Raw genomic sequence first — 26,974 nt, 5'->3', positions numbered from 1 at the left:
ATTTGATTTTGTAGCTTCTTTTTTGTGCTATTTATGGATCTTATTACACTTTTTAGTACTATTTATGGGTCCCATTGTACTATACAACTAGCTTTTTACTTTTTAACATTTTTTTTTTTTACACTTTCAATAAAAAGTTTTCAATTTCAGCTAAATAAGCTAGCTCTAAATGGATACTAAATGAATCTTTCAAAAGAGCAACAAGTAGAGCAATACAGGGGATCCAAATACATAAAAAATCTCAAAAAATTTTCATAAATTAAAAAGGAAGCACACAAGAATCATGATTTGGAGTAGAAATAAAAATCATGAGAACTCAAGTTAGCTGGGAAAAAAAAACCACAATCAGATTTTTTTAGGGTTTGAACCTACCATTTAAGAATCCAATCAAAACTCATGAAAATACCAAAAAACAGCAAAATCTATACCAAATCAACAAAACCCATACCAATATGAACGGATTGATACCCAAAAAATAACCCATACCAATATGAACATATTGATATCTAAAAAATAACATATCATAAAAAAGCAAACCTTGAGGTTCAATGCGACGATGCCAACTCCAAAAATGATGTGTGCGGCAGCGGCACATGTGGTGGGTTGGAGCTTTGGTGCTAAGAGGAGAGGAGGAGATGGATTTGGGGTCTAGGCATTTAGTTTTCCAGGTTTGAAACTATCATGTATTCATGTTTGAGAATTGTAGGTTTAATTGAGTTATGATTGTGTGTGCTAGAGTGTATTGATTTTTCATTAAAATTATGATGTGGATTTTATTTATTGGTAACGTAAAATAAGGCTTTTGTGCCAGCTCCTGACTGAAGTTAAGCTCTTTATTAATTTTAATATTTTATGTCTCGGTTAATGTGGTCAATGGATCACAATTCCAATGGCCAATAAATAAATAAATAAATCCAATAGGACGAACAATTGTTTTCAACCATCACAATAGTAGTAACTTGTGTCTACACAGATTGATTGATTGATTGTTTGACTGACCATTGAATTCTTTTCAAATGACAGTTTTTGCTAATATTAGTCACTTTACCACTCAACTTTAATTTTCATGTAAATGTCAAATTTAAGGCTCCTAAATGGTCCAAAAAAAAAATCCTTTTAAGGGTATGTTAGTGATTTTGATCTACACATTCCTTACTTTCTCAAGCAGCAAACGATGATTGTGAAAGTGGAAGCAAGGATAACTATAGACTTCATCAATGAAGGTGGACGTTGGCAGCAATGGTGATGGAGATTTGAGGTTGTTTGGGTACAAGGAAGAATGTGAGATTTGTTTGGGTTTGATACGTTGGATTCTAATGTGTTATATATTTATTTATTTTTAGCTGAGATAATGTGTTTTTTTTATATATATAATAAAATTACATTTTATTATTGGACCAGTGCAAAGATTGCATACTTAGCTATTGTAGGTGATATGGTCTCATATCAAATATGTGCCAACAGAGACTTTTTTCTTCAACAGCTTTGATTTGTAAAAACTCATGAGCAATCACAAGGTACACATTGAGTAACGACCCATCTCTGGATACAAAGCAATAATATTATCGTACAAGGTATTGAAAATTTGAAATATTGAACATGTAGGAAAATTTTTAAAATTTTTAATTTTACTATAAATAAAACTTACAAATTGGTATAGTGATGAATGTGATGTTGGAGTATGTGTGTTTCAAACACTTAACCTTTGCTTTGTGTCCCACATTGGTTAGGAATAAACATGGTTATAAGTTTATAAAGCTTTGCATATCTTAAGTGGTAAGTTGGAATACAATGGGCTAGGTGTTGACTTGGGCTTGGACTTGAGCTTGGGTTTGTTATATATTTCTTAGGCCTCACTTTTTTTCTTTCTTTCTGTAAGCCCAAATTTGATTTGATATATCTGTTGGTGAGTATCTGAGCAGCCCATTCGGCATTTAATGATCAACCCGTTGGGCATAAAATTTGCATAGTAACCGTTAGGGGCCTAGTCCATTTAGTTAGCCCACTTGTCTTCTTTAGTTGGCATGTATAAACCCCTGTTTTCACTTCTTTTCTCTTCAGTTTTTCCTAACCTTGCAGCCGCCACTCTCCCTTCTTTGTTCTGCTCTAAATTTTTTGCTCATCTCCACAAAATTTCAGCTTCTAAATTTTTAGTTTTAAGGAAAGGCAATTAAGGTTGTTCCTAGTTCTTCTTGTTTGAGTGTGTGATCAACTTGAAGAAATCACTATAGTCTAATCTTGGGGGGTTGTTCGGCTAAAAGAGTCATTCTCACCGAGTTGTACTCCGGGTGGCATGAATTAACCTTTAAGGACAACGCATTTTGCATGATTCTATAATTTGTGAGATCTTTCTAACTCTATCTATTTATTTTTGTCATTGCTAATTTTTTTAGGGTTTGTATTGTTGAACCAAAACTTGTTTTTTATCTCTATATTTTCTAACAATCTTAAAGGTTGAAATGTGTGTTTCAAAAATAAAGAAACAAGTTGTTGATTCTCTTATGGTCATTTCGAAAATTACAAAGCTTGAGGCTATTGATGGAAATAATTTTAAATGTTGGAAAGAAAGGGTTTTGCCCATCTTGGAATTTACTGAAATTGACCAGGTTCTTTATGAGCCTAAACCTAATGATGATCCTAAAAATATAACAAAGTGGGAAAAAAAACAAATAAATTGTGTGTTCATACTATAATTGTGGTTTATCTAACAAGTTGTTTGATAATTATTGTTTACTTGTGCTAAAGATTTATGGGATGAACTTAATGTTTGTTATGGGTTTGAGGATGAGGGTGTTAAAAAGTTTGCTAAGGCTAAATTTATGTCTTTTCAAATGGTTGAGGAAAAAAGTGTTTCTAGCCAAATTGAAGATTTTCAAAAATTAGTATTCGACCTAGCTAAAGAAAGTGATGTTTTGCCCGAGAGGTTTGTGGCTCACGGCCTTGTGTTTAAGTTGCCGGACTCTTGGACAGAGTATAAACACCAGTATAGCCACCATAGAACCTATTTGAATCTTCAACAAACTATCGTTGATATTCAAATTGAAGAAACAAATAGAATGTTGCAAAAAGTTTCTAGAACTAAGGAATTTACTTCCAAGACTAATGTTGTAGAGGGAGGACCCTCTAGATCTTCACGACATAATAAGAAACATGATTTCAAGGGAAAAGGAAAATTTCATAATAAAAATGGCCCAAATCCTCAAATCCAAAAGAAAAAGGGTAATTGTTTTATTTGTAGCAAGGTAGGTCATTATGCGGCAACATGTAGGGCAATGGGCAACTTCAACAACAATAAGAACAACAACAAAGGCTCTACATTAAATAAGGCAAATGTGATGCAAATCGAAGAGATCATTGCGGCGGTGGTGTGTGAGGCACACTTGGTGACAAAAGTGAAGGGATGGGTAGTTGACTTGGCTTGCACAAGACATATTAGTGCATTAAAAAGGAGTTTAGTTCCTACACACCTATGGCGGAAGGCACCAAATGTGTATATGTTGGGGACAATATGTCCGTGCTAGCGAGTGGTAAAAGGAAAGTATTCTTGAAGTTAACTTCTGGTAAAACTCTTTCACTCAATAATGTCCTTCATATACTTCACTTTCGACACAATCTCATTTAAGTACATTTGCTTGGTAAGGCCGATATTAAAGTTTTATTTAATGGTGGCATAGTTACTTTAACTAAGAATGAAGTTTTTGTTGGTAAGGGCTATAATGATGAAGGTCTTTTTGTACTTAATGTTGATCATGTTATTAATGAAAATTGTTCATCTTCTTGTGCTTAGTTGATTCAATTGATGTTTGGCATGGTAGACTTGGACATGTTAATCTTGGCTATATAAAAAAAAAAAAATGAAAGAATGTAGAATTATTAACTCACTAAGTGAAGCTAATAGAGACAAATGTGAAATTTGTCCTGAAACTAAAATCACCAAGAAACTTTGTAAATCTATAACAAGAGAAACCGAGCTTCTTGGATTGGTACATAGTGACTTGGGTGATTTAAAACACACCATGACTAGAGGTGGTAAAAGATTTTATGTGATTTTGTTAATGACCACTCTAGATTTACTAAACTTTATTTACTAAGAACCAAGAATGAAGTTTTGGAGATGTTTATAAAGTATAAAAGTGAAGTTGAGAACCAAAAGAATAAAATGATTAAAACACTCAGAACCAATAGAGGTGGTGAATAAGAGTCTAATCATTTTAAGGAATTTAGTGAACAAAATGACATAATACATGAGATAACTCTACCTTATTCACCGAAATCTAATAGAATAGCTAAAAGGAAAAATAGAACTCTTAAAAAAGATGATGAATGATATGCTTGTTAGTTCTGGACTATCTTCCAACATGTGGGGGGAGGCCATTCTTTCGGCTTACCATATTCAAAATAAGGCACCTCATAAGAAAACCGGTAAAACTCCTTATGAACTTTGGGAAGAGCATAAACCTAACTTGGAATATCTCAAAGTGTGGGGGTGCTTGGTTAAGGTCATGCTACTCGTCCTAAAAGGAGAATGCTTGGTTCTAGAACATGTGATTGAGTGTTTACTGGCTATGCTTGTAATAATTCATGCTATAGATTTCTTGTTATCAAAAGTGATGTATTTGAATCATACACTATTATTGAATCTGAAAATGCCATATTCTTTGAGCATGTGTTTCCTTTGAAAAATAAGGAAAAAGAATTGAATGATTCTATTGAAATTTCTAATGACTTTGTTGATGATGTGCAAGAAATAAGAATGAGCAAGTGAGCTAGGAAGGAAAAGGATTACCGTAACGATTTCTTTGCCTATGTCGTTAAAGATGAACCTGTAAGTTACTATGATGCAATTAAATTTGTAGATGCACATTTTTGGTTAGAAGCAATTAATAAAGAATTAGAATCTATTATGTCTAATCATACTTAGGAATTAGTTGAGCTTCCACCCAAGGTTAAACATATTAGTTGCAAATGGGTGTTTAAAAGGAAATTAAAACCGGATGGTACAATTGATAAGTTTAAAGTTTGCTTAGTAGCCAAGGGCTATAAGCAAAAACATAATGTGGATTATTTTGATACTTATTCTCCGGTTATTAGAATTGCATCTATTAGAATTTTATTTGCCATTGCTTCTATTTACAAACTTGTTGTACATCAAATGGATGTTAAAATTGCTTTTGTAAATGGTGATTTAGAAGAAGAGATTTATATGGAGCAATTCGAGGGTTATGTAGTTCTTGGACAAGAACGTAAAGTTTGTAAGCTGGTTAAATCTTTATATAGTTTAAAACAAGCATCTAAACAATGACATGAAAATTTTGATAATGTTATACTTACACATGGGTATGTGATCAATGGTACCGATAAATGCATATATAGTAAGTTTATTAATAATGAAAGTGTTATTATATGTTTATATGTTGATGACTTGCTTATATTTGGAACTAGCCTTAATGTTGTGCATGATACTAAATGCTTCATTGCCTCTAATTTTGATATGAAAGATTTGGGTGAGGCAAATATAATCTTGGGCATCAAGATCCTTTGGGATAATGATTGCATTACACTATTACAATCTCACTATATAGAAAAAATTCTTAAAAAGTTTGAACACTTGATATGTCACTGTGAGAGACAGCGCCCCCGGCCCCTTTTTTTTATAGAATGTTAGGCCAAACTCACATGAATGGGTGGAGTCGTGTTATTGCCTCTCAAAATAGAGGTTCGACTATTTATATTTTCCCCTTTAGATTAAGGGTTTTACAATGCAGTCGCCACTTATTTAATTATTGAGATAAATAAGAAAATCAAAATTGAAAAATTTCTCATTTTATTAATTTGAAATTGAATGTACATTGATCATAAGAGAAGTACATAGTTTTGGTCCTAGATACAATCTAAGATAAAGTACATGACTTTGTTTCCTAGTTATAATCTAGAAATCGAAAATTACATATATAAGCATTGGTCTAGTAACTCTTGATCTAAGTTTGGAAGCTATGTTACAAGGTAGGAAGGTGTTAGGCACCCACCTTGTCCGGTAAAACCAGTCTTCTAGACTATGGTGGCCAACATTCATATCACATCATCTAATATGTTTTCAATCAATTTGCATGTTGAATTCATTGTGTGTGCATGTGATAAACCCTAATTCAACTTATTAAGCATTTCATTTGGATTAAAAAATAAATTCTGGTGAATGTGTGTAGATGGTGATATCCTAGATTCAAGCATTTGAAAGAATTATTAAGCAAACATGTTTTTCATATTTTTGATGTGGATTTAAAATTAAAACTAGTAATATGCATGAACATATGATGAACAACCAAGAATATGTGAAGAACATATAAGAACATTTAAGAACATTCAAACATATTCAAGGGAGTTTAAATAATTACTGTCATGCTTTAATTTTAAATCCTTATCATGGTAACACAAAAAACAATTAGGGAAAGAGATTATACCTTCATGCAAGATCCATACGGTGGAGGAGGAGACTTTTGAAGGAGATCTTAAGGGTGGAGGAAAAGAAGAGCTAGAAGAGAGAGAGTGAGTCTCACTCAATACCTTGAGTCTTAGGAAGACCAAGATATGACAAGACTACTCAACTTCACTAGAACCCAAAAAAGGAGAAGAGAATGGGGTTTTTGTGTGTCTTGGAATGAAGGAAATGGAGGGTTTATATAGTAGTGGTGGAGAAAATATAAATGGAAGGCCATTTAATGAGGGTTGACAAAAAATCATGAACCTAGACCTCATTTTAGCCTTGGGAAAAATCTAGTGCATTAAATGGAAAGATTGGTGGGAGTGGAGAGCAAGCTAAAATTCGGTTTTCCCGTAGCTGCTGTAACAGCTTGTAGAGCCAACTTAAAAAAATCATATCTGACTCAATTCTTATTGGAATTGTCTTGTTCTTGTACTCAAATTGAAGCCCCAGATGTCTAGTTTCTGAAAAAATTAACTTCATTCACAGATTCAAAATATTATGAGAGATATAAATAAAAGGGTGAGCAGAGGTCATTTATTAGAAAATGATTTCAACACAATTAACATCAATAAGTCCCAAATTAGCTCACAATTAACATTAAATGGTTCCAATCACTCCCATTTCAGACTTAATTGGTTTCAAATTTACTCTAATTAAAATATAATTGCATAAATTACTCATTGAATAATTAATGTTTAACTATCTAATTAATTAGACCTCACCATAAAATGTAGTCCTAACCAATCAAATTATGATACATCATTGATCTCCAATTGATTACACTTATAACCAATTGAAATCAATTGTTCATAATCACATATAGTAGGACTAAATTTGTGATAGTGCATCTCAGCCATTAAAACTTGATTTGATGATAACTTTCAATCTGGTGGTCCGATTAAGGCTCATGACCAGTTGATTTGATCGTTACAACATCAAAATCATTTTAGTGAAATGAGATTAAGGATCTAATGGCCAGAATCAAGATGCATATTTTCAATGCAAAATTACCCTTTTACCCTCAATGTGAGGTTAAATACGGGTTGCAAAATGGGGTGTTAATAGTCACCTATGTTTACTCCTTTTGACTCAAAGGTGCACTTGTTTAAAAATCTTGGTGATAGTGTTTCACAAGATAAATATGCACAAATCATTGGTAGCTTGATGTTTTTGGCAAACTATACTCGATCTAATATTGCATATGTTATTTGTAGATTGAGTAGATATACTCATAATCCTAGCATTAAGCATTGGGATGCAATATCTAGATTGTTAAGATATTTAAAGGGTACTTTTGATTATGGTTTGTTATATTGTGATTATCCTGCTATATTAGAAAGATTTTGTGATGCTAATTAGATCTTTGATACAGATGAGGTAAAACCCACTAGTGAATATATGTTCACACTAGCTGGAGGGGCTGTCTCTTGGAAATCATCCAAGTAGACTTGCATAGCAAGATCCACTATGAAATCAGAGTTAATAGCCTTAGAGAAGGCTAGGTTTGAAGCTGAGTGGCTTAGGAGTTTGTTAATTGATATACCATTGTATACTAACTTTATTGCCTCTGTTCGCATACATTGTGATTGCCAAGCTGCCATAACACGTGCTAAGAGCAAAATCTATAATGGAAAAAGTCGAAATATTTGATTGAGGCACAATATTGTGAGGCAACCTATTGATAATGGTATAATGTCCTTGGACTTTGTGAGGTCAGAAAGGAATTTGGCCAATCCTTTGGCCGAGCCACTAGCAAGAAGGTTGGTGAATGAGACATCAAGGGGGATATGACTGATACCCAAATTGTGACATGGCTAATGCCCAACCTCTATGATGGGTGATTCCACGTAGGGGTTAAATGGGTAAAGGTCATTTGTGGTCCATATGGGCATTGTCAGTTATTATGTATTCCACTATCTCATTGAGGAGATCAGTGATGAGTCCATCCCTATGGTGTGAGACAGTGCTAAGTTGCAGATTGTTGGAGGTTGAGTTCTAGCTCTTAATGGATCCATGGTCCTTACCTATTGGGATGAGGTGTACTGCACACACTCTTGATGGATGCCACCTATGTGGGAGTGGAAGTTGTGCCGCTTCTTATGAGACTTGGGTAGGTCTTTAAAGCTCTCATGAAACCCAGTGGCGCATGACCTATATAAGGCGCCAACCCGCTTATGGAACAACCTTGGTAAAGAAAGATATGTGGGTGGTAAGTTTGGTTATCTAATAACTTGGTTAAAAGAGTCTAACTCTACCATTGTCTAATAGTTCCTACTTATTGATCCTAAGTATGGTTAAAACCTTATGGTAACATATTGATGCATGCCTTCTTGAGTTTATTACCTTTCCTAGTTTAGTGTTTGTAACATGTGGGGGATTGTTGGAGTATGTCTGTTTCCAACACTTAACCTTTGCTTTGTGTCCCACATTGGTTAGAAATAAATATTGTTATAAGTTTATAAGGTTTTGCATATCTTAAGTGGTAAGTTGGAATACAATAGGCTAGGTGTTGCCTTGGGCTTGAGCTTGAATTTGTTATATCTTTCTTGGGCCCCACTTTTTCCCTTTATTTCTTTTAGCCCAAATTTGATTTGATATATCCGTTGGTGAGTATCTGTGCAGCCCGTTGGGCATTTAATGATCAACCCGTTAGGCATTTAATGATAAACTCATTGGGCATCAAATTTGAACAGTAATTGTTAAAGGCCTAGTCCATTTAGTTAGCCCACTTGTCTTCCTTAGTTGGCACATATAAAACCCTGTTTTCACTTCTTTCTCTTCAATTTTTCCTAGCCTTGCTACGGCTACTCTCTCTCCTCTGTTCAGCTCTAAATTTTCTACTCATCTCCACAAAATTTCAGCTTCTAAGTTTTTATTTTTAAGAAAAGGTAATTAAGGTTGTTCCTAGTTCTTCTTGTTTAAGTGTGTGATCAACATGAAGAAATCACTATAGTCTAATCTTGGGGGGTTGTTCAGCTAAGAGAGCCATTCACACTGAGTTGTACTCCGAGTGGCACGAATCAACCTTTAAGGACAACACATTTTGCATGATTCTATTGTTTGTGAAGTCTTTCTAACTCTATCTATTTATTTTTGTCATTACTAATTTTTTTAGGGTTTGTATTGTTAAACCAAAACTTGTTTTTTTATCTCTATATTTTCTAACGTGTGATTAGTATGAACAACATAAAATACTTCTCAATTACTTTTTTCTTTTAAGTTGATGTATCAAATTTGTAAGATCCATAAACTATAATTAATTTGTAATATTTGTAACATTACTTAAATGGTATATACACCAAGTCCAATACCTTGCAACAAATAAGGAAGCCTAACCTTTCATTATTGGGTTGAATGCAAATTATTAGAGATATGATGAAACATTTTTCAGACATTTATGAACACACACACACACAAACAAAAGCTTCAAGCTTGGCGAACATCTTTCTCAGCCAGAGATCTCAATGGTCTTGACCTCTGGTTTCTTCACAACCTCCTCTATAGGAACAAATACAGTGAGAACTCCATTCTCCATACTAGCCTTAACCTGATCAGTTCTTGCACTTTCCGGTAACTTGAACCGACGAAGGAACTTTCCACTGCTTCTTTCAACACGGTACCACTTATCTTTCCTCTCCTCTTGCTCTTTGCTCCTTTCTCCGCTAATTTGAAGAATTTTGCCTTCTTCAACCTCAACTTTCACCTCCTCCTTTACGAGTCCCGGAAGGTCCGCCTTGAAGACATGAGCCTCTGGGGTCTCCTTCCAATCAATTCGCAAGTTGGGCAAATTAGCATAGGTTTCGATTGCTATGGCGGGGGCGTAAGCAATGCTAGAGTTGAAGAAGCCATCAACGGGATCCCAAATGTCTAGAAATGACTGAGAGCGCTGAAATTTTTGAAGCTAGGTAAAGCTTAAGAAAGAAGGAAATATTAAAGTTTATGTCTAGGAATGTACAAGGGCAACAAGGCTTTGGCAGAAACATGAGCTTGTAGCTAGATTAGATATGAATACCAGCTATTATGCTTTCACGTACCAAAATTGGGTGACGTTGTGTTTTCATGTACCAAAATTAGGCCACTTTTGGGTTTTTGGAAGTTGTTACTACATAGGTTTTAACTACTAAAATTTAATCGAAGAAGGAAAAAGAAACCAAAACAGCAGTCGGAACATTTTACAGTAGAAGCAAGGCAAATTCACTCTTCTATTAAGATGAATCATGAAACACAAATGGAATAGCTTTAATCAAAACCCGCTATAAGCATATAATCAATAACCTACATAGCCTAGCACTTCTACCAATTCGCACTAACCCCACCACCTTTTGTGGTGTTCAACTATGGGAAGACAAATCTTCAATTCTGTATACATACATACATACATATATATATATATATATATATATATATATATACAGAATTGAAGATTTGTCTTCCCACCCCCTCAAAAAAAAAAAAAAAAGATTTGTCTTCCCATATTTGAACACCACATATGGTGGTGGGGTTTCAACAGGCGAGCAAGCCATTGCCAAAGATTTGCCATTTCACATTACTTAATAACCCATAATTACATTTCTCCCCCCTTCATTTTTGAAAAGCAAGATGTATAGTTGGAGAAAGCTTTCATGTTATAATTGGCTTTGGTAGTTCAATAAAGCTAGTGGTGTGTGTGGGTGTTGATATTACTTCCATTTAAATAGAAGTTTAAAATGCCTTATTGAAGGTTGTTTGTGTTTGCTAAAAGAACGAAATATTTTACTGTCGTTCAGTATGTGGCTTTGGTAGTTCAATAAAGTGTACTTGATTAATCGCATTGTTTATCCTCCCACATAATGCCATCAAGACTAAATAGAAAAAGAAGTTTAAAATACCTTATTGAAGGTTGTTTGAGTTTGCTAAAAGAACGAAATATTTTACTATCGTTCAGTATGCGGCTTTGGTAGTTCAATAAAGTGTACTTGATTAATCGGATTGTTTATCCTCCCACATAATGCCATCAAGACTAAATAGAAAACTTAGGATTTTTTTTTTTTAATGTAAAGATGCTTCATTGGAAAGAGCTAAAGTAACATGAGCAGTGGTTTGTGCTCCTATGAAAGAAAAGGATCCTGACCTAAAAATAATTTGGGATTGAAACAAGACAAAAATTATTAGAAATATCTGGAAATCTATATGTTCTTGTCTTCAGGATCAATTTGGGTGGCTTCAATGAATACAACCTAATTGAAAGAGAAAAGTTTTTAGGTGGAAAAAATTCCTAAGGACAACACACGGGGTTGGAGAAAGTTGCTTAGACTGAGGGAAGATTAGGTGACATTGTATCTTGTATGGTATAAGCCTAGTAAGAGCATTTACATCAATCCATCTAAAGTAGCATAGGCTCTACAATTTTGCCCAACCAACCCAAAAAAACACTCTCATCAACTCATGCAAAATTATGTAAAATAGGATTATAGTTAGAGTAACCATGCAAATATACATGTTTGTTGTTCATATGCAAATTTGATTTTAATATTTTCTTTATTCATAGAGAGAGAGAGAGAGAGAGAGAGAGAGAGAGAGAGAATTGATGAAAAAATCTAATGAAATGTAATGTAAAATAGATAATATAATGTGAGTATTTTTGAAAAATGGTTATGTAAAATAAATAAAAAGTAAGTTTTTATATTAAAGAATTTTTGCACGAAATGGTGCGAATGCTCCTATACCAATCACATTGGGATATTCAAGCACACTACTCTAGTTCAAAAGAATTTGGAGTTAGCATCTTTGGGATCATATATAAAATTAATTCTAGAATTATCATAAAATGTCCAATTTAGAGTTTTCTAGAGAAAGTTATGGTCATTTTACTAAAGATTGCTTAAGATGGCAGAATACATAGAAGCAGCAAATTTTGAATTCTCTTACTTTTAGTTTTGTCCATTTGTTTTCCAAAGTGTATTTTATAATTAATTTCCAAAGTTACGGCCATTAATTAGTTGTGTTTCTAATTTTGAATTCGCAAGTTTCTTGCACTGTATCTCTTACATTGTGTCTGGAAATTTGGAGTGGAAAGAGAGTAAAGGCTAGGGGGGGGGGGTGCTGGGCTGGTGGCAAAGAGAGGAGATGGGAGGGGAATTGTTACCTCTTTTCCATTCTTTGGATGTTTGAAAACTTAAGTATGGAGAAAGGAATCATTCACTTTGCTTGGGTAATTAAACATCAATGGTCCGTTTGATTAGGGTGATAAAAAAGTGAGATATTAGAAAATGAAGAAATGATGGAAAAGTAGAAGGATAAAAATTATTTTAGTTTTTTTCATCTTGTTTGGTTTGGGGAGAGAAAAACTGGAAGGATGGAAAACTAATTTGTCAGTTGAGAAGAAAAGTTAGAAGAAATAAAAATGTAGTTTGTATAAAATTACTCTCATACTCCTATTACATAATATAAGAAATAATTTCCTTACAATCATTAAAAAAATTATTATCAAATAAAATTAAAAGAATAAAATCTTACAAAAATGAATACATCATTAATATTATAATATTATTTTTTTGTTATTATATATATATATATATATAAACAATTAGAGGTGCCTTCTAAAAAATATATATAAAGAGGTGAAAGCTAACATTTGATGTTAAAGAACCCAACCGTTGATTAAAAAAGGAAAGAACAAAAAGCAAAAACAACTTGATTAAAAAGAAAATACTTTGAAAAAAAAAAAAAAAACATAAACATAACTCAAAGATGTTGAAAAAGAAAAGAATAAAAAGTGGAAAGAAGTAACTTAATGCATAGATACATTGGAGAGGGAGGGACAAAATTTCGTGTTTTCTCATTTACCCCTCTTCTTCTCATTTTTTTTTCTCAAATTTCTTCAAATTGGAGAGATAAAATTTTGGTGGGCTTCAAAATAAAATGCTTAATTGAGCCCTATCAAAATCTCTCCAAATTTCTTCTCCAACCAAACAACTCGAAAACTTTTTTTTTCTCTTATTTTTTCTCCTCCCCGGCTTTCTACTTCCTTTTCCTCCTCATCTATTTAAATAAGTTAGGTGGATTCCTTAAAGTGGCGAGTGTTTCTATACTTTTCTACCTTGTGTGGATTACTTTGGATTATAGTGGTTGTATAGTTGCTACTTGTTCTTGAGGTTGTAGTTTGTCTCTGCAGCTTGTTATTTAGTTGCTTGTTATGATTTTTCTAAAAAAATTATTGGGTAGTATGTTTCTTTTCAATAAAATTTTACTCATTTATCCAGAAAGGGGAAAAAAAGTCCTCAATGTACCTTACTCCCAATGAAAATATCTGTAAGGACTGTCGTAGAGTTGAATGAAGCCGCTATCAGCTCCAAACCCTAAAGACAATACACAACTCAAATCAATTATATCAAATAACGGCAGAAACCCAAATTCAAACAACTAATATTTAACAAATACCATTTTGAGTAAGAAAACAAAAAATCTATGAATACAACCAAAAAAAAAAAAAAAACATTTTTGTCATTGCTTCTCGTAGAATTTACCATAATGCTTGGTCAGCTAAATCCTAAGAATAAACCCTAGTTCTTACTCTCCCTACAGTTTACACTCCTCCACACTCACTTCTCAAATCTTGACCGTCCGTTCAGCGCTCGCCGGCCATCCACGGTCGTCAATTCAGGTAAAGCTCTGATCTTGGCTTCTTGGACATCTCTAAACTACAAGCGTAATAACACTACGGCTGTGTTTGGCTCTCGGGAAAGTAAAAGGAAAAGGCTAGAAAATGGTTTCTTCTTCTTCTTCTTCTTCTTCTTCTGTGTTTCGCATCTTGATAGAAACCTGTAAATCTTTATACAACATTAGTCCACAGAGCTGTTTTATGGGATTACGTATTTATTGATATTGGTTATTGGTTAATGGTTAATTGATTTTACATGTCAGTTTTTTATATAATGGGAAATGCAATTTTACATGTTAAGAAATTGGTGATTGGTTTCAATCTCTGAATTTGTTTATAATTTTCTTGTTCCCCAGGTTTTTGCTAAGTCTTTGAGGGTGTAGTATATTTGTTGGGGTCGAAACTTTGAGCAAGGGTTTTGGTTATTAAAAATTTATATTACTTTCTTTGAGAGACATGAGCTTGAGGCACTTAGTTTCTCGGAAAACAATCAACAATCTATCAAGAACCAATGGGAAATCACCATCAATGTACCCGTATATTTACAGGAATTTCACCACAATTACTGCCCCAATATCTTCTCGGTTTCATTTTCCAAATAGTGATGGAAGCTCTAAACCCCTTCAAAACCCTAATTGCCTTAAACCCATTTCGTCTTTCACTACGCACATTCACTCTGCTGATGGAACTAAACTGAGCCACTTGGGTGGATACCCGAAACTCAATTCAGAGGAATTTGAGGAGGAGGAGGAGGAAGAGGATGGGACCATGAATGAGTTCTTGTCCCGATTTGTTTGGATAATGCGTGGGAAGCTCTATGAAGTTTACACTGACTGTGATAAGGAGACAATTGAGGCAATGCTTTTGGTCGTTGTTGGGAAAGTTGTGTCGGAGATGGAAAAGGGTGGTCTTGAGCAGATGCTTGGTGCTGCAGTAGCCACTCCTTCACAGGATTTTAGTGAGGATTTATGGAGAACAGTTTGGGAAGTGAGTAATATGGTTTTGGATGATATGAGAAAGGAGAAAATGAAGGAAAAGATGAAGGGGTTTCTGCAATCTGAAGAAGTTAAGGAAATGTGCAGGTTTGCTGGTGAAGTTGGTATTCGCGGGGATATGCTGAGAGAGCTTAGATTCAAATGGGCTCGCGAGAAAATGGAGGAAAGTGAGTTTTATGAGAGTTTGGTGCGCATGAGAGAAGAAGCTCGAGCCCAAGATGAAGGGGAGAAATCAGAGGGCAAGGAAGCTGAAACAATGGGTGATGAGGCTGAGGAGAAGCCTAAATTTGTTAGTCTTCCGAAGAGACGAGGGAAGATTAGGTACAAGATTTATGGTCTTGATCTCTCTGACCCAAAATGGGCTGAGGTGGCTGATAAAGTTCATGAGAGAGGGGAGCTCATTTGGCCTGAGGAACCAAAGCCAATATCTGGGAAATGCAAACTGGTGACTGAGAGTATTCTTTCATTGAATGAGGAGGAGGATCCATCTCCAGTTTTGGCTGAATGGGTAGAGCTTCTTCAACCTAGCCGGATTGACTGGATCACTTTGCTTGACAGATTGAAAGAGCAAAATAATAGTGTATATTTTAAGGTATGCCAATTTATTTTCCTGTTGTGCATATTGTTTTCAATTTAACAATATCAGCGTTTAACTTAAATTAAATATAAGAAAACCAAATAAGATTTGTGTGTAATATCTTTCAAAAGCTTATAAAATGCGCAACTCCATTGATCATTCAAATAATTCTCCAGAGTTAGATGTTAAGTATATACTCTGTCTATAAATTCATTTCAACCTTTTACTAAGGTTGCATATCATCATCCAACATTAGGAGCTTTGAGTAGTCTGGCATCACAAAATCACAGTCAGCAACAATTTCATTGTGCTTGTTGGAGGGACTAACTCCAGTATGTTGATTGCAATTTGGAGGAAGGCACTTGGTTGCAATATGCAATGATGTAGCATCCTATTGAGGTTTTATGCATATCCGTGAACAGGAAGTTTTTCTAGGATACATATATGATTCTCTTTTTCTTTGTTTTAGTTGTGGACTGTATTATATTTGAACTTCTTCCAGATGAATATATTTGAATGTATTGTGTCTTCTGAAGGGATCACATTAAGTGCTTTTGTTTAGAATCTTTAGATTTTGCTATATATGGTATGTCTCTGGTTTTTTTTTTTTTTTTTTTTTTGAGAAGGATTTCTGGTTGCTCTTGGTTATGTTAAAATGCCTGTAAAGATCTTTAGATTTTGCTATATATGGTATGTCTCTGGTTTTTTTTTTTTTTTTTTTTTTGAGAAGGATTTCTGGTTGCTCTTGGTTATGTTAAAATGCCTGTAAAGCCCAGCAAGTATTTTGTCTATGCTTCACTAAAGCAAATATATTTTTCATTGTTGCTGGACACATTGGCTCTTATAACAATTAGGGCTGTGTACAAAAATAAATAGAGTGGAGAATTGTGTACTTGGAGCAATGGATCCATAGAAGCATGGAAACCCATGGCCTTGGGAACAAGATTCTAATGGAAACTGGACATCAATGTACAGTCATGTTCTTTTCTCTTAGTTGATAGCAGAATTGCTATCCTAGTGTGCTTTTCATGCATCTATATGTGACTCTTGTCCAGGTTTCTGTACAATGTTGGTTTAGTAGAGAAACATCATTTGAATTTGGATGTATGCTTGTACACGTTAAGTGTGAAAGTGTCGGAACATGCATGTGCACCTGGATAACTTTCTAATTCGTGAGTCAGAGTTATGAAAGCTGCTTTTTGAATTTGCCATGTTCATTTGGTTGATTTCAAATTATTTGTTTTGTAGGTAGCAGAACTTGTACTGCGTGAAGAGTCGTTTCAAACAAATATCCGTGACTACTCAAAGCTTATTGATGCCCATGCCAAAGAGAACCGCTTAGAAGATGCTGAGAGAATTCTTAAGAAGATGAATGAAAATGGTATAGTGCCTGATATTTTAACAGCCACAGTTTTGGTTCACATGTACAGCAAAGCAGGCAATATTGAACGTGCCAAAGAAGCATTTGAAAGTTTGAGGAGCCAGGGATTCCAACCAGACATGAAGGTCTACAACTCGATGATCATGGCATATGTAAATGCTGGCCAACCCAAGTTGGGTGAGTCACTGATGAGAGAGATGGAGGCAAGAGACATGAAACCCACACAGGAAATTTACATGGCATTACTTCGGTCATTTGCTCAACGTGGTGATGTTGGTGGAGCAGGACGAATTGCAAACACTATGCAGTTTGCAGGTTTTCAACCAAGTTTGGAGTCCTGTACTTTGCTTGTCGAGGCATATGGGCAATCTGGTGACCCTGATCTGGCAAGGAGCAACTTTGACTATATGATAAAAGTTGGGCATAGACCTGATGACAGGTGCACTGCTAGCATGATTGCAGCATATGAGAAGAAGAATTTATTGGATAAGGCCCTAAATCTTTTGTTGCAACTTGAGAAGGATGGATTTCAGCCCGGAGTTGCCACTTACACGGTTCTTGTGGATTGGTTGGGTAAATTGCAGCTGGTTAACGAGGCTGAGCAGCTATTGGACAAGATTGTTGAGCTGGGTGAGGCCCCTCCTTTTAAGGTGCATATAAGCCTTTGCGATATGTACTCAAGGGCTGGAGTGGAGAAAAAAGCCCTTCAAGCACTAGGGGCTCTGGAGGCTAAGAAAGAGCAACTGGGGCCTGATGACTTTGAGAGGATTATATATGGGCTTTTGGCTGGTGGCTTTGTGCAGGATGCTAAAAGGATACATGGGCTGATGGAGGCCCGGGGTTTTGCTGCATCAGAACCACTTAAGGTGGCCTTGATGGCATCTCAATCTTTTAGCCGCAAGAGACCTACAATGAGATAGTTTGTTGGTATTTTGTGAATATTTCTCAAGTCTTTTGCTGCTAGAAACAAACAATGAGATTGTTCTATAGTCCAATAGGAAGCCATAGAACACAGCAAGCAGCAGGTTGTTATCCATAAAAGGGGTGAGTTTAGGCTCTCCACCAACATCATCTTAGCTTATTATATGAGTTTTGAGATAGTTCCCATGCCCATATTTTTTGGTGCCTTCTTCCATAATAGACATACATTGTGTCAATAGACACAGGCAAGCATTTTATTATGTACTTCAATTTTCTGTTTTTAGCATGCGCTGTATCATTATGTGCTCATATGTTGACTGACCTTTAGCTCTCCTATGGTGAATACATTCCCGCAAGGGCAGTTCACAAAACCCCAGCATATGGGACTGTCAATCACTCCTGTTAAGACTCAGTTTTACATTTTTTTTTTTTTTTGGTTTATTTATTTTTTCCTTTGATCCCGCTGGAGATATCAATTCATTCCTGTGATTTGCAACAAGCTCATCATGATATGAATCTTGAATATATTTCTCTTTTCTTTTTTATTACATGTATGCTATACAATTTAAAATATTTCCACGTCAAATCATAATTATTCATTGCCAGCAATACTCTCAAATGTAAAATTGTTTGATTCTAATAGTAGTCTCCTTTAATGAACTCATTCAGTTGCTTCAGTTCTCCACTTTGCTCATTCACTACTGCTCTTACAACATCTACAATAGAGATCATGCCAACTATCTTCCCATCAATGACTGGAATATGCCGTATCCGATTTTCTGCAAATGTCAAGAATTCTCATTAATTCCTCTTCAACATTGTTTTACATAACAATGACCAAAGAAAATTACTCGATTTTTTTCTTTGGTAATTACTATATATGAATTCTTAACGTGACTATCACCTGTCATTAGCTGCATTGCTTGGAGAATATTGGTATCAGATGTCACTGTTATTAATTTGTCCTGCTGAAGGTAAATATTTAAAGCGGGTTAAAACACTAGCTGGTTGTACTTGGTATTTTCCAAGGGGATTAGAAGTTACAAGGAAAGCATGAAATAGAACCTTATCGGTCATAATTTCCCCAACTGTTGTATATATGGGTGATCTTCCCTGCGCGACTATCTTCCTCGTGTAGTCTGCTTGCCCATTCATTCCATAACCAACAATAATCAGAATAAAATAAGTTGTTGATTGAGGACATTCCCAACTGTTTAATGTAATTGGACTTATATGGCTGTTGAAATTATCCACACAAAAAACAGCATTTTGGTAAATTCCGACTCTGCTGAGCCTACTTTTCTGGTATGAAATGAGTGTTTAGGAATGCCATGAATATTAATCAATTACCTCTTTCAGTGATGATTCCTGCAAGATGTTCCTCTCCTGGCTTTAGTACCACTAACGACCCAATATTATTTTTAGCCATCTGTAATATCAAGGTGATCATTGTGCAATGCATGTTAATTTCAATTAAGGAAGGAAGTTTTCGGACTACTGAAATGTTATTAAGATTACATTTTTGACTGCGTCGATGACAGCATCATCGGTCCGGCACCACAGCCAAGAACCAGTTTTTTCTTCTCCCTTAGTCATTAGCACCTCTGCCACTGTTACATTCTCCAAGCCTTTTAGCTGTTCGGGTGAAGAGGAGGTAGTGCCTCCAAAAGTGAATATTTTCCCTCTCCCATGTGAATGTTGCAAAATTGCAGCCTTGAGTGTTTCCTGGCAAGATCGTACTGCTCTGAAAATTCCTTGCATTTTTTTTTTCTCTGTTCATACAAAATCATTTTAATATATCCAAGTGTATATAACCTCCCTCTTCTTTGGCCTTAGTATTTGATGTTTTATTCTATATCTATCCATTTAACTTCAAGTTCAGATTCTTCATTACCCTACCAAGACATTATTTTTGCCTAGCTGATAGATATAGATGACATAATATATAAGTGGAGGGTCAAGAAGAACATAGCATACTATTACAATAACTTCTCTTTTTTTTCTTTTTTTTTTAATTCGAAAGTTATAATGGGAGAGGTGGATATTTCCATTGAAAACATCAAGATATATTATTTAAACTACAAGGCTCTTAAAGGTTGGATTGGATTGGCTTGGATTGTGTTGGCAAAGATTAACAATGTCCACCTAGATTAGGTGTTTAGAATCTCACGGGACAGATTTGGATTTGGATTTTTCAATTTTTTACAGGCTTTGATATTTGTTCTCCACCTTTCATAGTTCTATTATAACAAAATCTCTTCAAATTTGAAAAAGCATGAAAGGTGTCCAAACTATCAGAAAGTAGAACATGAATTGCATTGCAATAGTTTCATAAATGTTAGAAATAAATAAATAGAGGGGAAACAATTACATGAACTTTTACTAGATTGCTCTAATTTGTGTTAAAGAATTGTCAGGTTATATTCAAAGAGGATGAGATTAGTAAATAGGAAGTGACATGGTAACATACCTTGGCTGCAGAGAAGAAAGCTTGAAATTAATTGGATGCTCTCCTAATGATGGCAAATGCGTAAGGTATATGTAATGTAAACTAATCCATGTACAGCAATTTCAAAATAATGGCATAAGAATATCTTGCCGTAATCTCTTGTAAAAGTACTTTCTTTGAATTCCTTTCTTGAATGAGTGTGTGAAGGAAGGGGAAATTTTTTTAGATGTTTTACTTCTTTGTCACGTTGCTTTTACGATGGTGCATGATGTGGAAAGCTTTCTCTTCATCACTGAAAGTCACGTACTTTGCCCCATAACCCATTGTGTATGGAAAAGAAATGAGCTTCTTCTACACACAAATTCACAACCAGTTTTCAGAACTTGCTAAAGGAATTTTGCCATTAATGTCAATTTTACGTGTACCCAACACTGGTATCACTTTCCCATGAGCCTATAGTGGCAAGACATCTCAACAAGTTGAAAAAAAATGTCATTTGTATGTGTCTCTAACTTATTGAATGAATTATTGGCAAGACATCTCAACCAAGGTTATTGATCTAAACCAGAAAAACAATGAGCCATGGCCAAATGATGTCTTTATTTTGTTGAGCAAGAGTATCGTGAAAGATATTGCAAACCACATGTGGTAAACATAGCAATTGGTTATTCTGGATCAGCTTATGAAGGACAATCCTACACTGAAGAGCTAGACATGAACATGTTGTCGTGACTAGGCGTCAGAGTTCGTGGATTGAATGAAGAATTCCAGACCATGTACGTTCTGTTGGAGCAAAAAAATTCCTGTGGATGAGCAAACACTGGTCAGAAAGGATATTTCCATGCAAATAGACTTGAATATGTAGTTGATGCTAGACTCTTTTAAATGATTCAATAAATCTGAGATGAAAAGACACTAAAGTTTCGGTCTGTTTTTCAGGTAGGAAGATTCATGATGTAAAATTCACATAAATTGCAGCTATTGAAACTATTTGTTATGATCAACAATTCTACTGGATTTCAGGGTCATGTGAAGGCCGATTGTCATGAACCTGATGCCCTGGAAATAAGTCATGGTCAACATTTTCTGTTGAAGACTTTGTGTATGCAAATAGGAACACAATCCCACAAAAATAGGATGCCAGTTGTACATGTAAATGATTGCCTTGGCTTCCAATGCATTCTACTTGCTCAAGTGGAATCATATTTGACCAAAGGACTTACAAATCTTTAATTGTTTCCTCCTGATCTTTCTATCTGTCAACAATTAGACATATCTCTGTCCAGAGCTGTATATTGGTGAAAATATAAGTAATAAAGTTTTTTTTGAAAAAAAACAGAGAAAATTAAGAAAAGGGCAAGTAAAGAAAGAGATATTAGAGGCTCAACCCCAGAGTCAACTAAACTCTTAGAAGAGTAAACCTCAAGGCAGCATATCCGAAATGCTGAACCTAGACCTCAGAAGAGGAAAATAAAAGAGGAATCAAGAGCCTCCAAAACACGCAAAGCTGAAGTCAACACCACCCTGGCCAATAAGCTTAAAAATGAGTATGACCAAGTAATCCATTCAAAGCCAGATAATTATACAAAGTTTATAACGTTTATGACCAAGTAAGTACTATCAATGCACAAGAAACCTTTTTATGACTAGGTACTATCAATTTCAAAAAATAACATTCTCTAGAAGTGTTGACGTTACATATTTGGGGATAGTCATACAACTGCCTTTCTGTAAAATATTTTTGCAGTCATTGCCAATACATAGAAGTAATACCTGCAAGATGAAGGGTATAGCCCCTACAACTCTTCCATTAAAAACAATATTTACAATTAACTTTCAGGGAAGACTAGCTTGATAATGACTCATTGTGAAAGGCAGTAACTCATTCACAAGCTGGTTTAGTGTCGAAGCTGCTCAAGCAGAGTGCAAACGCTTGGAAGGCAGAAAGAGGATAGCGGTAATCCATGGTGAAAATGTCTTTCCCAATTTTACCAAATTGTAGTATTACTTTTTCTTGTTCTGCCACCGAAACATTTTGGTGAGGCTCTGCAGCTGCAACCAGCTGAAAATTCTTAACAGAGGCAACTGTAACACGTCCTTTGAAATTTAGGCACCAACATTGCAGCTGCTCGTGCCATCTAGGAGCTTTGTTTTTCAAAACCAGAGAATCCCTTGTGTTGGGGGTTGATTCCAGTGCCTCAGCAGGGCTCGTGGAGCTGAACTCAACAAGTGGCTTCTTTCCTTTTGAAATTGAAAACAATGAGCATTGCTCATCATGGTGATTTTTGAATTCCACTGGAGTAGGGGCAGTGCCTCCTTCTTGTATCGCAGATATGGGGATTGAATGCATTGTGCACTGCATTCTCCTTGGACCTCTGGTGCGGAGGACATTGAGCTCATAAGATATAGTAGCCACGTTGTAATTACCCACAGCAGGTACCTTAGGAGATACCTGCTTTGGATGGATTCTTCGATGCGACCTAGAATTCGATTGGATTGACAAGTCATGTGGAGGCTGACTATCATAGACGGAAAACTTGGTCCCCAGGAAATTAGACCTGTTCAAAATATGCTGATCAAACACATTGCAGAAGAATGCCTTAAAGTAAAGATCCAATTTAAGTAGAGCAAACCTCAGCTTTCCAACATAAGAATTGCCTGCTCGAGAGTAATCATCTTGAACTAATGATATTACAAATTCTGTACTCGTTGCCCTTCTGATCTTTTTTGCTGCCAACAACAATTTACTCGTATCCGAAGACAGAGCTGTAGATGGTTTTTTTTCAAAGCAAAGCATATATTAGGGGTTGAAGCATATAGTTAGCTGTACTTTCTAAAAACAAAATGTTTTGGGCGACAAGGAAGATTAAAACTAAAACAGTCCAAAAAGAAACCTAGTATCTCACTGCTACATCAGCCTAATTTAAGAATCCATAACACTAAAAATCACACAACATTAAGCAACTGAACTCCAGAGCATACATAGCAACCATAGTCATGCTCTTATTTTTCCTAGAGACCCATTTTCTAATCAATTGGAAGAGGAAAAATAAAATAACAATAACAATCATTATGCTAGACAATGCATTTCCTTTACCATCCAATCTAAAATAAACCAAACGAATCAAGATCCAAGATTACAATCCTAGCGATTGATTGCATAACTCAAAATCTGTACTTCAAAGTTCAAAAAACAAATCCAATTAGGACTCCTATGCCTAATTAAATTTCAGATTTCATGTTTGAGTTTAAATTGAATTGATACATAAGCGCCTATTTTCAATTCATCAAAAGAGTAAAACAAACATTAGAGCACAGAAACATTTACCGGGGCTCAAACCAAGATAGAGATGATAAGTCGAGGTCGCCCTTTCCCTCTTTATAAAGCATTGGATCGGAGCATCCCTTGGGCCAGGCTATTTACACATATTAGCAGAAACAAGATGTCAATACACACAAAGCTCAAACCCCAACACACCGAGGTCTGAAAAAGACTTATTTTTTTTTTTTATAAATACCTGTTTGAGTGAGATGGGGAAGGTGAGTGAGCCACATTGTTCAGGAGTTTTAACAATCTCTTTAGTGATATCTCTCCAAGACCTGCAAACCGAGGCGCAAGCCACCACGTCTTTGCGAGCAGGCCAAGCGGTCTCGCTGGCTTCGACGCGATTAATTATATCTAGAAGCAATTCAGGAGGCAAATTCGCCCACCGGCTCTGCTGCTGCTCTTGAATCGTAACGAATGCAGTCAACGAAGACGACGTTGACGATGACCAATCCGGCGCGATGTGAGACTTTCCGCGCCGATAACAACGCGCACTGCCTTTCCCATCTTCTCCTCCTCTTCTCCTCGATATGCTCCCTATTCCATCTCGAATCTCCTTCGTCAGCTCCCGAACTATCGCTTTGAACGACATCGCCTCAAACTAAAAACTCTCTGTTTGTCCAATATTCAAAAACATATATATAATAACGTTCTAAATTAGCAGATCTAGATGTACCCAAAAAAAAAAAAAATCAAAAATATCAAAGGTGCATAATATTGTGAAAACGAAAATATCTTTTTTTTTTTTTTTTTTTTGCAAAAGTCAAGATCTAAAACATTCGAAAGTGTTCTTTCGAGGAAGCTCAGGAAGTGGTAGTACCGGTGTGGTGACGTGGTATATGACGAAACTATCCAGGGAAGTTCGAAGAAATTGCGGATCGGGACCAAGCGAAAGGTGGAGAATATTTTATTTTATTTTATTTTTTTTATATTTTCATAGTTTTCGTGTAGAGGTTAGAGCAATGTGTGTGTCTCTCTCGGACAAACCAAAATGAAGAAGAAGAGGAGAGAAAAGGTCGTGTGGGACCAAAGACAATTTAGAAAATGCCGACCGTATCCTCTTCTTCCTCTTTCTCCGAAATTTCCCTCTCTTATCTCTAATCTCTGTTTGTTTTGTTTATTCTCCAGAATCTCCACCTTCGCACTGAGACTCTGAGCCAACACAACCTAGCTTGCTTCTTCTGGGATACCCCCAAATTCTCTTATCTTTTTAAAAACGTATTTTTAACCACCACCCTCCCCATTTTTGCTTTTGTCCGTTGAATTCATGGGTCTACTCTCCTGTGCTTTCGCTCACACCCGAGTTTTGGTCACATGAAATACCACAACTTTGACCGTAATTGTGTACGTGATAAAGTGTGAGCGGTACAGAAATAATTATGAATTTTGTATAAAAATGACTTCCAACCACAGCCAACTAAGATTGTACAGTTGCGGTAAAAGTTGTAAAATTTCACGTGTTATTAAATTTATTTTTTTAGTCTCATGGGGCCACGCGCTTTTTCTGTGTTTTTCTTTTTTTAATAGATAAGTTTAGAATTTTTCTTTGTAAATTAGACAGCGTACGTTTATGACAAGATGGGTCAATTTAGACCGAGTATATTTGGTTGAAATTGAAATTTTGTTGTTGAAAATATCGTAGATAAAGATAAAAGTTAGTTAAAATAGTACAATGAAATTTATGAATAGTATAAAAAAGTACAATAAAATTCATAAACAATAATAAAAATAAATTAAATAGTAAAATAAATTGACAAAATTAAACCATGCCAAACGCACCTGGGGTCTCAATCAGACCGTCGGCATTTTCTTGTCTATCTAGCGTTTCATTTTCTGCTAAACTTAGGTCGCTTTACCCTTTTTAATTTTAGTTAAAAGTTAATTTTTTTTTTTTTAAAAAAAAAAATGTTATAAAACTTTTATAAAGTACTAAATCACAGAAAGAGGATAATTCCTTTAATAAAATAGAATTCATATAATTAGACTTATTAACGTGTATGAGAGATCAGTAAAAAAAATAAACGTGTATGAGAGAAACTCTTCAATTTCAACACTCAAGATAACCTCCTTGTTTTAATAAAAGAATAAGACTTAGGTATAGTACTTAGGTGTTGTTCGTTAAGTTCCTCTTTTAAGATTCTGCTATATCAATTTTTTCTCATGAGATGAAAATGTATTTTTAAATTAAGTAGTCATATGGCTGAATCTTAAGATGAGAACTTAAATAACAGTACCTAAGATACTGTACTTAAGTTTTGTCCTTAATAAAATGATCATGTTAATAAGTGTCTTTAAAACAATTGTTAATAAATTATTTTATGAAAATTTTGACATTACTTTCATGAAAAATATAAAAAAATAAAATAAAAAAACTAATTGCTTATTTCTTTTCCCATCAAAAGTTTCTAAAAATATTTCATAATCCAATGTTTTTAGAACATTTATTAACTTTCCCCTCTCTTAATAAAATTGATGATTAAATTAATAAAAAAAATTGAATAATTTGACAATTGAATGGACACAACAGAATTTCAACCTTAATCTTAAAAAAGTAAATAAAAAAAAAAACCCATAGAGGGACCCTTTTTTACTAGCTACTATTTGCTACCAGTCGTTCATAATAGCTTAGTTTGGTCTGTGTTATTTCCCTTATCTGCAAAGTTTGTCATTGTTTATTGGAAAGAATCATGATTCTCTCTAGCCGACTACCAAACACACACCAATAGCTAAAATCCAAGCCTCGTATGTGTACTGTGTACAAGCTCCCCAATAGTATAACATGTCGTACATTATAACACTCATCTTTTTAGCAACCTCACGTGGCTGAAATGGACAACATGTGCCATGCCATCCCTGTGTTTGAATTTTGATCTTTTTACATGATTATTGAGTACCGACTGTCTGTCTATCATAAAAACTATGTGTTTTTTTTTTTTTTTTTTTTTTTTATTTAATTAGTCCTGTTATAAGACAAAGAAGTTCATGGACATGTACGCGTGTGATTGGGAAATGTCACCCACGAGAATGTAGAAGCAGCATCTTGAAATTAACGTCTCAGCAATTTCGGAACCCCTTTTTGTTTGTATAGGTGTGGTGATAAACAAGAGGCCCTGAAATTTTTTTTTTTTTTTGTCAAATAAACCAATCGTTATCTTAATTAACTTGATGGTAAAATTTAATCATCATAAAAATAACACTATCAATTT

At 34.9% G+C, this 26,974-nt stretch overlaps 4 protein-coding genes across 6 annotated transcripts; 1 reads left to right on the top strand and 3 right to left on the bottom strand.

The window, feature by feature from the left end:
* Positions 1-9,788: 9,788 nt before the first annotated feature.
* On the bottom strand, positions 9,789-14,302 carry LOC111993367 (16.9 kDa class I heat shock protein 3). Its single transcript, XM_065760712.1, has 3 exons — positions 14,282-14,302; positions 13,750-13,818; positions 9,789-10,367 (listed from the first exon to the last, which is right to left on the bottom strand). Exons 1-3 carry the CDS (start codon positions 14,300-14,302, stop codon positions 9,930-9,932), a joined length of 528 nt encoding a protein of 175 aa, XP_065616784.1. The 3' UTR covers positions 9,789-9,929.
* LOC111996223 (small ribosomal subunit protein mS77 (rPPR2)) lies at positions 13,941-18,390 on the top strand. The gene is made up of 3 exons (XM_065760723.1): positions 13,941-14,123; positions 14,477-15,707; positions 16,941-18,390. The coding sequence occupies exons 2-3, from the start codon at positions 14,577-14,579 to the stop codon at positions 17,991-17,993; spliced, it is 2,184 nt and encodes a 727-aa protein (XP_065616795.1). The 5' UTR covers positions 13,941-14,123; positions 14,477-14,576; the 3' UTR covers positions 17,994-18,390.
* An 11-nt stretch (positions 18,391-18,401) lies between these two features.
* On the bottom strand, positions 18,402-20,556 carry LOC111996224 (CBS domain-containing protein CBSX3, mitochondrial). Of its 3 annotated transcripts, none has more exons than XM_065760725.1 (6): positions 20,465-20,556; positions 19,513-19,766; positions 19,345-19,423; positions 19,060-19,133; positions 18,899-18,962; positions 18,402-18,773 (listed from the first exon to the last, which is right to left on the bottom strand). In XM_065760725.1, exons 2-6 carry the CDS (start codon positions 19,753-19,755, stop codon positions 18,631-18,633), a joined length of 603 nt encoding a protein of 200 aa, XP_065616797.1. In that variant the 5' UTR covers positions 19,756-19,766; positions 20,465-20,556; the 3' UTR covers positions 18,402-18,630. The 3 variants fall into 3 exon arrangements, with proteins under 3 accessions (XP_065616797.1, XP_023883949.1, XP_065616798.1); XM_024028181.2 differs by having other exon boundaries at positions 18,899-18,959; XM_065760726.1 differs by having other exon boundaries at positions 19,513-20,550.
* A 1,511-nt stretch (positions 20,557-22,067) lies between these two features.
* On the bottom strand, positions 22,068-25,025 carry LOC111996215 (tubby-like F-box protein 5). Its single transcript, XM_065760724.1, has 5 exons — positions 24,589-25,025; positions 23,962-24,380; positions 23,772-23,859; positions 23,077-23,209; positions 22,068-23,001 (listed from the first exon to the last, which is right to left on the bottom strand). The coding sequence occupies exons 2-5, from the start codon at positions 24,358-24,360 to the stop codon at positions 22,326-22,328; spliced, it is 1,296 nt and encodes a 431-aa protein (XP_065616796.1). The 5' UTR covers positions 24,361-24,380; positions 24,589-25,025; the 3' UTR covers positions 22,068-22,325.
* Between the last annotated feature and the right edge of the window lie 1,949 nt (positions 25,026-26,974).

The sequence above is a fragment of the Quercus suber genome, unplaced genomic scaffold, assembly GCF_002906115.3.
Source record: "Quercus suber isolate HL8 unplaced genomic scaffold, Cork oak 2.0 scaffold_379, whole genome shotgun sequence".
Lineage (NCBI taxonomy): Eukaryota > Viridiplantae > Streptophyta > Magnoliopsida > Fagales > Fagaceae > Quercus > Quercus suber.
The sequence above is the reverse complement of the archived record's forward strand: the minus strand, read 5'-3'. Positions and strand labels throughout refer to the sequence as shown.

Coding starts and splice junctions, on each gene's coding strand:
- LOC111996215 (XM_065760724.1), bottom strand. CDS start 24,360: ATGTCGTTCAAAGCGATAGTTCGGGAGCTGACGAAGGAGATTCGAGAT. Junction 23,860..23,961: donor TCCCCATCTCACTCAAACAG/GTATTTATAAAA, acceptor ATGTGTAAATAG/CCTGGCCCAAGGGATGCTCC. Junction 23,210..23,771: donor CTATCTTGGTTTGAGCCCCG/GTAAATGTTTCT, acceptor AACCATCTACAG/CTCTGTCTTCGGATACGAGT.
- LOC111996223 (XM_065760723.1), top strand. CDS start 14,577: ATGAGCTTGAGGCACTTAGTTTCTCGGAAAACAATCAACAATCTATCA. Junction 15,708..16,940: donor ATAATAGTGTATATTTTAAG/GTATGCCAATTT, acceptor TTTGTTTTGTAG/GTAGCAGAACTTGTACTGCG.
- LOC111996224 (XM_065760725.1), bottom strand. CDS start 19,755: ATGCAAGGAATTTTCAGAGCAGTACGATCTTGCCAGGAAACACTCAAG. Junction 19,424..19,512: donor TCATCGACGCAGTCAAAAAT/GTAATCTTAATA, acceptor TTGATATTACAG/ATGGCTAAAAATAATATTGG. Junction 18,963..19,059: donor GGGAAATTATGACCGATAAG/GTTCTATTTCAT, acceptor ATTTACCTTCAG/CAGGACAAATTAATAACAGT.
- LOC111993367 (XM_065760712.1), bottom strand. CDS start 14,302: ATGTTGTATAAAGATTTACAG. Junction 13,819..14,281: donor TGTTGTATAAAGATTTACAG/GTTTCTATCAAG, acceptor TATTGTCTTTAG/GGTTTGGAGCTGATAGCGGC. Junction 10,368..13,749: donor ATATTTTCATTGGGAGTAAG/GTACATTGAGGA, acceptor CAAAAATTTCAG/CGCTCTCAGTCATTTCTAGA.